Genomic DNA, 12,047 nt, shown 5'->3' on the forward strand with positions numbered 1-12,047 from the left:
ATTTCCTCCGTCCTCGGCTCCACCAGCGGCTCAAACTCTCTCCACCAATCACAAAGCCTCCAGGCCGCTATTACGTAATACCTTTGCCGCGCGACCCCGCCCACTTCCTTTGAGAAAAAAAAACTGGTCAGCGATTCTTTTTTTTTTTTAAACAGCTGACGTCTTTGTATTTTTAGCTGTTAGCCGTCGCTGCTAAGTAACTTTTCCAGAGCTTTTCTCGCCAGGGGCTTTGCGCACAGTGGGTGACGCCGTGAACCAGAACAGTTACGCGGAAATTTGGAAAGGTAAATTGTGCCCGGCCCGGCGGTACTTTTCATGCTGGTCTGACTGCTCCTCTGTGGCAGTAATGGCGGCTGTTGCGCCGTCAACTCCTCGCCGTTTCACCAGAAGGGAAGGTGTAGTTAGCTTAATGGCTCCTCGTATCGCTGACGTCTTTTGACGCGGTTACTTGCGTGCCAGTGACAGATACACATATTTACCCATTGAGACAAAAGCTCACACATCATGTGGACCAGACTAACGAAACTTGTTCTGCCTTAAGCCCGCCGAGAGTATGCTGGTTTTGAATTTTTGGGATCGGCAAACCTCCATAAACTAGACGCTAGCTTCCATTAACTAGCAATGAAGGTGTTTCCGAGGTCGAACATTCGAGCAAGTGCGCGGGACTCCAGCGCTAACTTTAGCTTTTTTTCTTGTACTTACAGTAAAAGCCACGCATTTTAGAAGCCAATAATAAAACTTTAAGAGTGAAAGAAAAGTTACCATTGCTGATTATTGGGCCTAGCTACGTATTCTTACCCCGCGTTCTGGTCCTATTGGATAACACGATACGATCCCAGCGAAAGTCGGGTCGAAAAACATTAATTATTAATGAAACTGATTATAAATGAGAAAGTCTGTGCTCTGATTTTTTTGGTTTGGGGGAAGGTTTATCAGGATCTAACGTGTGCAGAGGTCACAGTGCGTGTTTTTGACCTCAGAGCCATTATTAAGCAGTAATACAAACACTGGCCCTTAATCCCAGACTAGTCACCTCTCAGCCCCACACATAGCCCAACAGGTAAAAAGAGAGATATAATATAAAAAGTGCAGTTTGATGAATGCTTTTCTTCCTTATGGCCATGTTAAACACAGTTATGGCTGAAGGTGCTTTTACTGTCATTAGCCAAGTCCACCTAAGTGGCAGGTTGAGGATTTTTACTGGGATTTTTATAGCATTTAGACAAACTTGAGCCACCACATACTCACTATTATTAGTGGCCATTTTTGTTTGCTGTCTTCTTTTCATGGTATCTCTTTACTACCTAATAATTAGTCAAATTAATTAATAATATGCTGTTGGCTTTTGCTCTTTTTGGTGCCTTGCAACCCAGAAAGGTGTGCATACACAGGTTTCTCATTAGTCGGTGGCGTGGGTAGGTTTTTTGGGCTGGGGGGGGTTTCTAAGCAGACCGCAGCCTCTGCAGCCATCTCCTGTTTAGGAGGAAGTGCTGTGACGAGGAGGTTTTTAAGCTCACAAAGACTTCCTGGCTGACTTCTAAGGTTTTAGGACGTAAAGCACAGAATGATTCAAAACTGGAACCAATACAAAGTAAGACTAAAGATGGGGGGGAACCCCAGCTGAAGCCATATTCTTTTTTTCCCCCCTTTACTGTTGGAGAAAGGACGCAAATTCGAAGCAGTCAGACACATTTGGGCACTCTTTTATAGGTTTTAATCTGTTTTATTGCGTGTTTGCAGATGTCACTGGGTGGATCCTCTGTAGCTGTTGTTCAGCTGCCCGGAGGTCAGTTCCAGGTTCAGGGAGTGATCCAGTCTGCACAGCCATCTGTCATCCAGTCTCCTCATGGACATGCGGCCCAGGTGAGACCTGCCACGTTTTTATGTCAACAGTTGCAGCTGATGCGCTTTAATCATCCTGCCCTTTGCTTTAAGGCTGCTGGATCAGACAGCGAAGACTCTCAGGACTCATCGGACAGCGGGGCGACAACTCAGAAAACCAGAGAGATCCTAGCAAGACGGCCCTCGTACAGGTGAAGACCACAAGAAAAGACCAAACGCAAATGAGCACTTTCCGGTTGATGCTAACAAGTATGACTCTCCTAAACGCGTAGAAAAATCCTAAACGAGCTTTCGTCTGAAGAGGTGGCCCACGCTGAGGGGAAGAACAACAGTCCAACTTCCACAGGTGTTACTGTACCCTCAACTTCCATCTACCAGACCAGCACCGGCCAGTACAGTAAGAGCCTCTATCGACCATAGAAACAGCAGGCTCAGAAACACCACGCAGCGGTCTTTAATCAGCCCTGTTCTCCTCCCTCCTGTTTGATGCTTCCAGTTGCTATATCTGCTAATGGTACGATCCAGCTGGCAACGTCAGGATCCGAAGGCATTCATGGCCTGCAGGCTGTTACCATGGCGAACTCTGGTGGAAGTCAACAAGGTACCACGGTGCTCCAGTACGCCCAGACACCTGACGGGCAGCAGATACTGGTCCCCAGCAACCAAGTTGTGGTTCAAGGTGAGCACTATCTGACCTTCTACACAAACATATTCCTGTGTCCTTCCATTAAATCCGTTGTTTTGCGTGTGATTGTGTTCAGGTGCAGGAGGAGAGCTGCAAACATACCAGATCCGCACAGCGACCGCCTCCAGCTCGCTGCCTCAGACCGTGGTCACCAACTCCCCCGTCGGGTTGTCTCAGTTAAAGCTGGACGATCCAACAGTGAAGAGAGAAATCAGGCTCGCCAAAAACAGGCAAGTGTCCGCTGTGTTTTCCAGGATCTTTATTTATGGGATTCAACTTTTTCTTTTCTCAAAGCCCTTTTCATTGATGACACACTATGACTAAATCAGTCAATATAAAGGAGAATCAGTTTTGATTTTCCATGAAGAACATAGCAACAGCGTCAGCTGTGTGTGTGGTGGGGGGGTAAGCAGGCTTCTAAAGGTGAAGGAGAGACTGTGGGTGGGGGTGGGGTTCAACCTCTTAACGTTCCAACTAATAAAGCCCAGATTTCCCTTAATTTCGAGCACCGCCATGACAGACCAACATCCAGCTAACATGCTAACAAGCCCAACCACAACCTGAACCCCGAGCTCTCTCAGGGACTCAGAAAGACCCCCTCAGGTCTCGTCCTGTACGTCCCCAGAATCGGCGTCCTCGTTGAAAGCGGACTTTATTATTATTTTTCACTCATTATTCCATCCGCGTGTTGTGTTGAATATCTTCGTTGGCGTAGGAACCTCCCCACCCTCACAATAGTGACTTCTCTCTCCCCTCCCTCCAGAGAGGCCGCCCGCGAGTGCAGACGGAAGAAAAAGGAGTACGTGAAGTGTCTGGAGAACCGCGTAGCCGTTCTCGAAAACCAAAACAAGACTTTGATCGAAGAGTTGAAAACGTTAAAGGACCTTTACTGCGTCAAAACGGGATGAGCATCATGTTGGCGTGATGAGAGCAGCCTTTTGGACATGAACTGGGTTTCTGGGAACATAATTACAGGCTGAGGTCCTTTTTTTTCTTCTTTTTTTTTTTACTCTGTTTAATGAAAATGAGTTGTGTCCTCAATAGAAAGACTCAAACAAGAAGAAATTGGGCATTTTATATCCACCTACATTTTTATAAAGCAAAATGTGATGGTTTTCATCATCACAACTGCACTCGCGAAAACAGTCGATATCATTTGTTTGTTGCCACAAGGGGGAGAAAATTCCTGTTATTGTGTAGAAACGTGAGAGAATCTTGTGCTTGTGACGTGTCAACCAGAGGATTCGTAGCAGCCGTGGCATCGACATGAAAGGTCTTTGCCCTGTTATTCTGGATATCAGCAGGGACAGAGCGCCTCGCTTCAGGGCAAAGCCCAGGAAATTATGAAAATTACTGAATGATGGCAACAGTTTTAATTCCATGAGGTTTCAAATTATGAATTGAAAACTTTTCCTTTCAATCTAAGTTTCAAAATGTGTCCCTTTTTTGTTTGTGTGTTTTTGTTTTTTAATGCTTTTGGAATCTCCTTTTTTTGTCTAACAACTGATTTCCACATGGACATTATTCCTCTTTATTTAGCTAAAACAGCATTTCCCCTCATTCCCCATCAAGGAGACATTTGTCATTCCGATGGAATCCCACAGTCGGCCACAACGTCAAGCACAGGTGTTGCTGGAGCTGGCTGAATATTTGCCATCCTTCCTCTACAGTAACATTTCAGCTGGCGGCGTTTGCACGTCGCCATGGTTTCCCTTCTAATGTGGCAAATTGGAGTCAAGAGTGAGAAACTGAGTCTGGTTGTTGCTCGACAGTTACCGTGACAATCAGAGCGGGAAAAGCACAGTGTCCAGGTTGATATTTATTATGTAGATGTTGGGAGGGCAGAGGAGAACAAACAGTGATGTTGCAGATTCTGTAATAAATAAATATATTTTCGCGCAATTGGTGCACAATGATTGCTCTCTCAGACGATGGTGTCACTTAATGGCATATCCCATAATGTGAGGCCTGATCAGCACAGTGACCTCTGGGGCATCGACGCGTTGTAGGTGAATCTGGGAGAATCCGGCTCCCTCCAGATCTGCCCAGGTGGCTCTGGTGATCCGGCATCCATCCATGAGGTAGAACCACAGGCGCTCCAGCACATGCTGGAAGAAGTAGGTCCAGGTGGAGGGATCTGAGACCACATGCTCCAGAAAGTAGAAGGCACCACCCTGGAAACGGACACAGCTAGAATCATTTTCCAAGGAAAATAAGATTACAACGAGAGGCATTCATGTACCTGGGAAATTTTGCTTCTAGGCTGCTTAATATAACATTTTACAAACAATATTTTTCCTAAGTATGATTAGGATAAAAACAGTTCCAAGGAAGATCTGCTAAAGCAAACGCCTGATACTGTCCGAGCTGCTCAAATGGCTTTTTTTTGTTTGAGGAGTGTTAAACGAGATATTCCCACTGCCCCTGAATGCACCCCATTAAGACTCACGGGTTTGAGGACGCGGCGGACCTCCCGCAGGACCTGCGGGACGTTCTGCACCGAACACAGCACCAAGGTGCCGACCACGACGTCCACGGACTCGTCCTCGAATTCTTCCATGTTCTCACCAGAGACGACCGCGACCTCCTCGTAGGTCAGGTGCGCGTTCGCGTCCATGCTCCTGCGCAGGTACTGGTGGAAGTGCGGGTTGGGGTCGGTGCAGATCACGGTGCAGCCGTCCGGGTAGAACTTGAAGTTCGCCCCGCTGCCGCAGCCGATCTCCAGCAGGCGAAGGGTACCGTCTGCGCTCGCGAAGGCCGCCACGTTCCGGAAAAGCTCCCTCTTGTTTTTGTGCATTTTGCGATTGTAGGAAAACGTGATATTAAAGGCCATTAAGGGGAAGAGCCGCTTGTACGGAGCCCACAGACCCGAGATCTGCATCAGCATCAGCGGCAGAGTCAAAACATCACACACGCACCTGCAGATGTTCATGAAACACGACTTCATGCTGCTTCTTGGGGTGAAATCAGAGCCTTTCTTGGTTTATTTCCAGAGAGGAGATTATAAGATTATGCCTCTTAATGCCAGGAGGCAGTGCCCAACACTCGCCACACGATGGCGCCCAAACCTTCTATCGGGAAAAACACCCATAAACATTGTTCAACTTTTTAATTACTCAAGACACAACGTCAAAGAACATCAAATGGGGAGTAAAACACAATTCCACCAGTTGTGCAAGGAAAAGGGAAAAAGCCCCGATGTATCTATCATCTAGAGAGTGATTAAAAGAAGTTAATACGTGGGGTTTTCACTCGCATGCTAAGCTACAACTGTGCGTTATCACCGATGTTCTATGCCTGGTTGAGTTGATAAAAAAATAAAACTGGTATCAAAACTCTCGTCAGAGATGCTGGGTCAGTGGAGGCTTCTCATCGGGGTCTATTTCACAGCGTAGCCCACGACATGAGGCCTGATCATGAACATGAGCGGGGCTTCGATGTGCCTCAGCTTGAGCTCGGAGAATCCGGCCGCCTCCAGGTTTTTCCAGGTTTCCCGAGTGACCAGGCAACCGTCTCCGAAGTAGTACCAGACAGGCTGGAAGACATGCTGGAAGAAGTAGGACCAGGTGGAGGGGTTGGCAACCACGTGCTCCATGAAGAAGAAGGCGCCACCCTGCAGAGCAGAGGTTATCTTGTCAGAGGTTAAACTGTCAAAGCTTTCGGTTTGTTTCAGGAAATGATGAATGGATCTTTCAAAGGTAGCAGGGCAAAGATGAAGTGTAACAAGCCTGTTATTGTAAATTATTAATCGGTTGATTGTTTATTTTGAATCTGGAAAAGTCCAGATTGATATCAGGGACAGAAAAGCTCAAGAAAATGTAATAAATATTGCTTCTTAGATGCTGATATTAAATGTAGAGTCAGAATTCAGGTTGTTTCGGTAGCGAAATCTGTTTTGTGATTATTAAATCAACAGGTCCAAATCAGAGACCACTGGCTTGGACGGAGCTCGGGGGCCGAGTCGATGCTCAGAGGGGCCACGGCGCCGACTGACATGCGTGCGACCTTTCACATATTTGAGCAGGCGCGCTTCTGTCATGTTCAGGCTCTCGCCGTTTCTGTCACCTCTGAAAAGAACTGGGAGACAACAGCAGCATTAAAAAACAGTTCCCCGCAGTTCACTCCCGCCTCCAGCTGGTGGTCCAACAAACCTATTTAAAAACATGTCTCACACCCCGAGCTGGGTGTTTCCATGACAGTTCATCACTTCTGGTGTAGTGTGATTATAAAAGCAGTCCAGTTATAGATATTCTTATCATAGCTCGCTGTTGCCCAACCTCCCACCAGTATGGAGGGTTACGTAATACTTGTCCCAGTGATAGTGAACTGGTGCAACAATGGCGTGCATATACATGTTATAACATAGATTTCTATGATTTCGTCGATTTGTTTGTTTGTTTGTTTGTTTTTAATCGTCGATCTGTGACTCACGGGTCTCAGTATGCGGTGAACCTCACGCAGAGTTTGCGTTACGTCGTCCACGGAGCAGAGCACCAGGGTGCAGACGACCGCGTCCACCGAGTTGTCCTGGACGGCCCCCATGTCCTCCCCGGACGCCACCACGAACCTGTCGTAGGTCAGGTGGTCGTTGTCCTCCATGCCTTTGGTCAGGTACCTCTGGAACTGCGGGTTCGGGTCGGTGCAGATCACCTTGCAGCCGTTCGGGTAGTACTGGAAGTTGGTCCCGGTGCCGCAGCCGATCTCCAGGAGCGTCAGCTGGCGACCGGGGGGCTTGAACTCGGCCAGGCTCCGGAACAGCTCCTTCTTCTTGTCGTGCATCTTTTTGTTGTACACCTTGGCTATTCGGTACAGGCAGACGGGCATGACATGTTTGTAGAGCTTGTAGAGGCCGACGGCGTGGATCAGATGGAGGGGCAGGCACAGCACGTTGACCACCAGGGTGCAGACCTGCATCAGGAGAGTCATCTTGACAGTGCGTGGACGTCCGCGTGTCGGCTGACTCCGAGGCGAACCGTGGCCCCTCCTGGACCCAAGCAGACGGAGGAGGGGGCGGCGACTAAAAGCTGCAGGACAACACCCGCAATCGTCTGTAATTTAGATTTCTGATCATTTGGTGATCGATAGCTGAACCTGCTCGGCACAGAAAAGCCATAAATGCATTCGATCTGTTGCAATTACACTTATGAGACACATGTATAAAGATTCGAATTATTTTCACGTCCCGTTTGGATTTATAAGGTGGCGGAGAGGAAGACAAATGGTTAATTTTCTTCTTCTGTGGTCTCTGCTGTGCATCGTTTTCAGCTGCTGCTGCCTCCAGCGTGGTCTCCGTCTCCCCTGGAGGATGGAAGCAAGTACAGCTTTGGATGTGGAGCATTCTCTCTATCTGTGACCCACCTGCGAGGTTCTGTTGGTCTGCGAGGTCACATCAGGCTGAACTCTCGCTTCTGTGACTCGACGGATGATGGAATCCAGACCATCAGATGTTGTTGCCGTCTGCGGGGATGCGAAGCATCAAACGTCCTCAGAAATTAAAAACTATGATGGGACGGTTCGACTGAATTGGTTCCCCTGAGGGAAACACAACCTGATTTGGAGAGACACAGGTGTCCAGATCCAGTTCACAAAAGAGTTTTCTGTCCTACCGAGCAGCAGGTTTCACCAAGTAAAAGTGGGATCCCAGGTGAACACAATGTCCACCTGTCAGGGCAGAAATCCCAGCTGGATCCCAGCCCTCGTGGCCCAAAGGTCTGAGAGTAACACCCACGCCACCAGTCTGAAGACCTGGCTGCAGGTCTGTAGAACAGATCTGAATTCAAAATTTCTGCTTCGCTGAACGTTCCCAGGAGCACAGTTGCCTCCACGAAACGGCAGAACAATGAGGACTCTGCCCTGGTCGTCGGATCAAACTGGGAAATCTCATAAAAGAGAGGTGTTTCCTGCTGGTCACTGTGGCGAAGTTCCAGAAGGGAAAACTCCATCAGCCGTCACTGCAGTGCTCCTCAATCTATGATCGAGCTCACTGTTAAATCAATCAGAAGCTAATCTGGATAACATCAGAAGCCTTCAGATTATCTGTGATGGGCATCTGTGATGCAGCTGTGTAGAAATGTGTAGATTTTTGTGTGTTTAGGGTCCGATCTCCATCCTTCTGCCTGAATGTGTGTCACTGAACAGTCGGGGACGCCGTTAAGTAACGTTCAATATTACAGGAACAGACTGCTGTGTGTTTTAGGCAAAGCTCCTGGGCATGCAGGTGCAACACAATGAGAGTCAGGCGGAGGCGTGAGGGTACTCTACACTACACTGTTGATTCTTTTAGAACAGCAAAGAAGAGTTTCAGCTTCACATCAAGTATCAGTACTGAACCAAGAATCTCAAAATACTGAAAATGTCAACATTTTCCACATATACTGTTCATTACAAAAAACCCTATTGATCAGACTTGAGGGTACTTTAACTTGGTATTTCTGGGAGATAAAGTCTAAAATTGCCCTTTAGTGACTCTTGTGTAAGTAATGTCGCCATCTAGTGGTCACCACTGGAAACGTATACAAGTTGCTGATTTTTTGTAGTTATTTTTCTCATAATTCATCATTTGTAGTTGTAACCATGAGTGTTGGAGTTTGTGTGGTTCGGCAGGTTCATCATATTTTAGCTGCCCTGATGATAATGACAGCATCACAAGTAGGTTAATGTTTACAGGAACTCTGCACCTGTTTGACTCATTAAAGTCTAACAGGATGAATAGTCCTGGCCAATCATCTTAGAGAACAATTCATGAATCACTCAGTAATATCAATAAAAATAACCAATAATAAAACCCATAAAATGGGATGGTTATAAACAGCAGTGGGGTTGACTGTAAGCCAGCTTGAACCTGCAGACGGACCACATAAACAGAATTTAATAATAATGCTGCTTTGGCAAAAACTGCTGGATGATATTCTACAAAGTGTGGAACACATCAAACCTAAAGAGACAAGACAATCATGATCTATATCTATCAATATACTGTTGGCTTTTAAAAGCAGTCTGGGTTTTAGCGTTTGATGTGATCTCTCTCATAGAAAAACATGTAAACAACAAAAAAAGGCGACTAAACATGTCCTTAAAGTAGATAAAGACAAATGCAAATAAAACATGGAAATATTGCTTTTCGGACTGATGTTGATTCAGGTTTGAGGTCATGATGACAGCAGCCAGGGCCAGAGATACTTTGATTATTGCCTGGAGGTTTAAAACAATTCATGTGGTGAGGTTTTTATTAAAATCTTACACTCAAGTAACTAGAGTGTACAATATTTAACTAGAGTCTAGTTAGTGTTGATGCTGATTTTTATGAAACTGGGCATCTTTTAAATTGTAGCTGGTGCCATACAGTCCACTTTAAAGACAAAGAGTTCATGCTATTAATTAAACAGTTACTTAACTGTATCCTGCTAATTGTTTGTCTTAAAAGGGGGGTAACTCCAAAATGGAACATCGGCTCTACCGTCTATTATTGTTGTGCATGTACAATTAACAGCAAAGGAAAAACAACTAAAAAAGAGACTTTACGTCATCACTGTGGTTCACAAATTTGATGTGAGACTCCATAATTTACAACCTGTTGTTCGCCGCATCGGTCAGACAAAAACCTCAGCACTATTGTTGACATCAGAACATGTACTGCTGTTAACCAAGGTGAAATGAGGTCATCGTGCGTGCACCACAGTGTTTATTTAAAAGAAGCAGCTGCTGTTTACTTCATACTGTAGGTGGCTGTGGGTTGATATTATTGTTTGGACTATCACTTGAGTTCTGTTTGCCAAGGAAATGCAAAAAAGTAGGACAATATCAGTGATCCGGACCAACAATTGCTCGTTTGTGAGGCAGAGGAAACCGGAGCAGCAGGTTTGAGGCGAAAATAGGTGACATGTCTACCAAAAAGAGGCAGGTGGTACAACTAAAATGTAAATAACAAAATGTAGCATCCTTGCTAATGCTCAATAGCTAAAAAGAATATTGTGAAATTGCCGTAATTTTATTGTAATGGAAGACATTTTGAAAGGCAGAACAGGTGAGATGGTGAGAACACGATGACATTGTGGCCTCTTTGCCACTGCAGGTGTCTTAACCGTGGAACTGTGAACAATGAGGGATCAACTGATCGATAACCAACCGACAGTGGACCCCTGTGACCTAAATATGCGTGTGCCCGCACCGGGCGCGATTCTAATGGCTTCCTCCGAGGTTTCATGCACATTTGGGCTTTTCTGCGACGCTGTTGTGCGCACAAGTACCTCCTGACCTACATTCATTGTGTTTCAGCCAATCTGCAGCCTCTGTTCAGCTTTCGACAAACACAAGAGAAGCTCAAACGTGACGGAGGAGGGAGGGGCGGGGAGGGGGGTGCTGGTCACGGTGAGCACCGCCCCCTCTGCACGTGCCAGCGCTTTCCCGCAAAGATCGTCTATGGATGCGATGAGAACAGAATGGCGGCCAATTACAGCACGTAACTTTAAAGGTAATTTATTGATGCAGAAATGCACAACATAAGAGATACCTAAAGACATTTATAGAGCAATGACAAAGGTATAATAGAATAGAATAGAATAGAAAGGTTTTCCCCAAAATATTTAACTCATGATTTGTCATTTTCGTAACACGGCAGATATGGTCAGTCAATTCAAATAATTCTCACCATTTGGTTATTATTGCAATAAAAACAAAAGTAAGACGAGAAGCATTCTTGATTAATTTCAGAGGCATCTTTATTTAATTTTACAATCTGTTAGTAACAGGCATGAGCGTACGCAAACATCCAAAGAACACATCAATAAGCATTATGTGTCACAACATGTTGCCGGTCAGTACCTCGCTCATAGGCTTCACGGCAATGCTCAACAAACACAACAGCACAATTTAGATAAGGGCTCTCAGTGCAGTTCCCAATACAGTCTGAGCTACTCCAGCCTAAACACAAACACGCAGTAAATTATTTTAACCATATGTTATGAAATGATGAAAAGGTATAAAATAAACAGTTATTCTGGTAGACCTTTACGAACTCCTAAAACTTGTGGTAAAAGATAGTGTAGATATTACATACTGTGTCTAAAATCTACCCTTCCATCGTGTGGCTGATTTACTTCCCTGTCAGAGCTGTAAACGTGTAGGAGTGAGCCCTCCTAAATTTTCTTACCATCTTTGCCGTTGTTTAATCCCAAGGCCGCGGCAGCTCATTTGCATAAAATGTGTGTCAGTAGGACAGCCTCGGCTCACGTGCCGCGCGCACATGTCGTAAAGCCTTTTACCAGCATTCCAATGTGGAACGAGCCCAATGTGCCGTCTCCACGCGGGGCTCTCGGCCAATGAGAAAGTGAGGAGTAAAAAAGAGAGGGGGCACGAGCGGAGGAGGTGGCTGAAATGTTTCTGAGAGCGTGACAGAGAGAGAGAGAGAGAGAGAGAGAGAGAGAGAGAGGAGAGAGAGAGAGAGAGAGAGACAACGCACATCAACAAACAGGCGGACACACAAAAAGGGAAGCGCGAGAGAGAGAGAGAGAAAAAAACTGGT

The 12,047-nt window shown here is 46.0% G+C and overlaps 3 protein-coding genes and 1 long non-coding RNA gene across 4 annotated transcripts; 1 reads left to right on the forward strand and 3 right to left on the reverse strand.

The window, feature by feature from the left end:
- Nucleotides 1-116: 116 nt before the first annotated feature.
- atf1 (activating transcription factor 1) lies at nt 117-4,429 on the forward strand. Its single transcript, XM_057030478.1, has 7 exons — nt 117-284; nt 1,741-1,863; nt 1,936-2,033; nt 2,115-2,239; nt 2,339-2,521; nt 2,604-2,761; nt 3,295-4,429. The coding sequence occupies exons 2-7, from the start codon at nt 1,741-1,743 to the stop codon at nt 3,433-3,435; spliced, it is 828 nt and encodes a 275-aa protein (XP_056886458.1). The 5' UTR covers nt 117-284; the 3' UTR covers nt 3,436-4,429.
- On the reverse strand, nt 4,327-5,476 carry LOC130524384 (N6-adenosine-methyltransferase TMT1A-like). Its single transcript, XM_057030479.1, has 2 exons — nt 4,977-5,476; nt 4,327-4,701 (listed from the first exon to the last, which is right to left on the reverse strand). Exons 1-2 carry the CDS (start codon nt 5,472-5,474, stop codon nt 4,465-4,467), a joined length of 735 nt encoding a protein of 244 aa, XP_056886459.1. The 5' UTR covers nt 5,475-5,476; the 3' UTR covers nt 4,327-4,464.
- Nucleotides 5,477-5,619: 143 nt separating this feature from the next.
- LOC130524385 (N6-adenosine-methyltransferase TMT1A-like) lies at nt 5,620-7,661 on the reverse strand. Its single transcript, XM_057030480.1, has 2 exons — nt 6,959-7,661; nt 5,620-6,140 (listed from the first exon to the last, which is right to left on the reverse strand). The coding sequence occupies exons 1-2, from the start codon at nt 7,451-7,453 to the stop codon at nt 5,907-5,909; spliced, it is 729 nt and encodes a 242-aa protein (XP_056886460.1). The 5' UTR covers nt 7,454-7,661; the 3' UTR covers nt 5,620-5,906.
- A 3,558-nt stretch (nt 7,662-11,219) lies between these two features.
- LOC130524386 (uncharacterized) lies at nt 11,220-11,834 on the reverse strand. The gene is made up of 2 exons (XR_008950133.1): nt 11,676-11,834; nt 11,220-11,446 (listed from the first exon to the last, which is right to left on the reverse strand). It is a non-coding gene; the product is annotated as an uncharacterized LOC130524386 (long non-coding RNA).
- Nucleotides 11,835-12,047: the final 213 nt, after the last annotated feature.

The sequence above is a fragment of the Takifugu flavidus genome, chromosome 4 (assembly GCF_003711565.1).
Source record: "Takifugu flavidus isolate HTHZ2018 chromosome 4, ASM371156v2, whole genome shotgun sequence".
NCBI classification, from domain to species: Eukaryota; Metazoa; Chordata; class Actinopteri; order Tetraodontiformes; family Tetraodontidae; genus Takifugu; species Takifugu flavidus.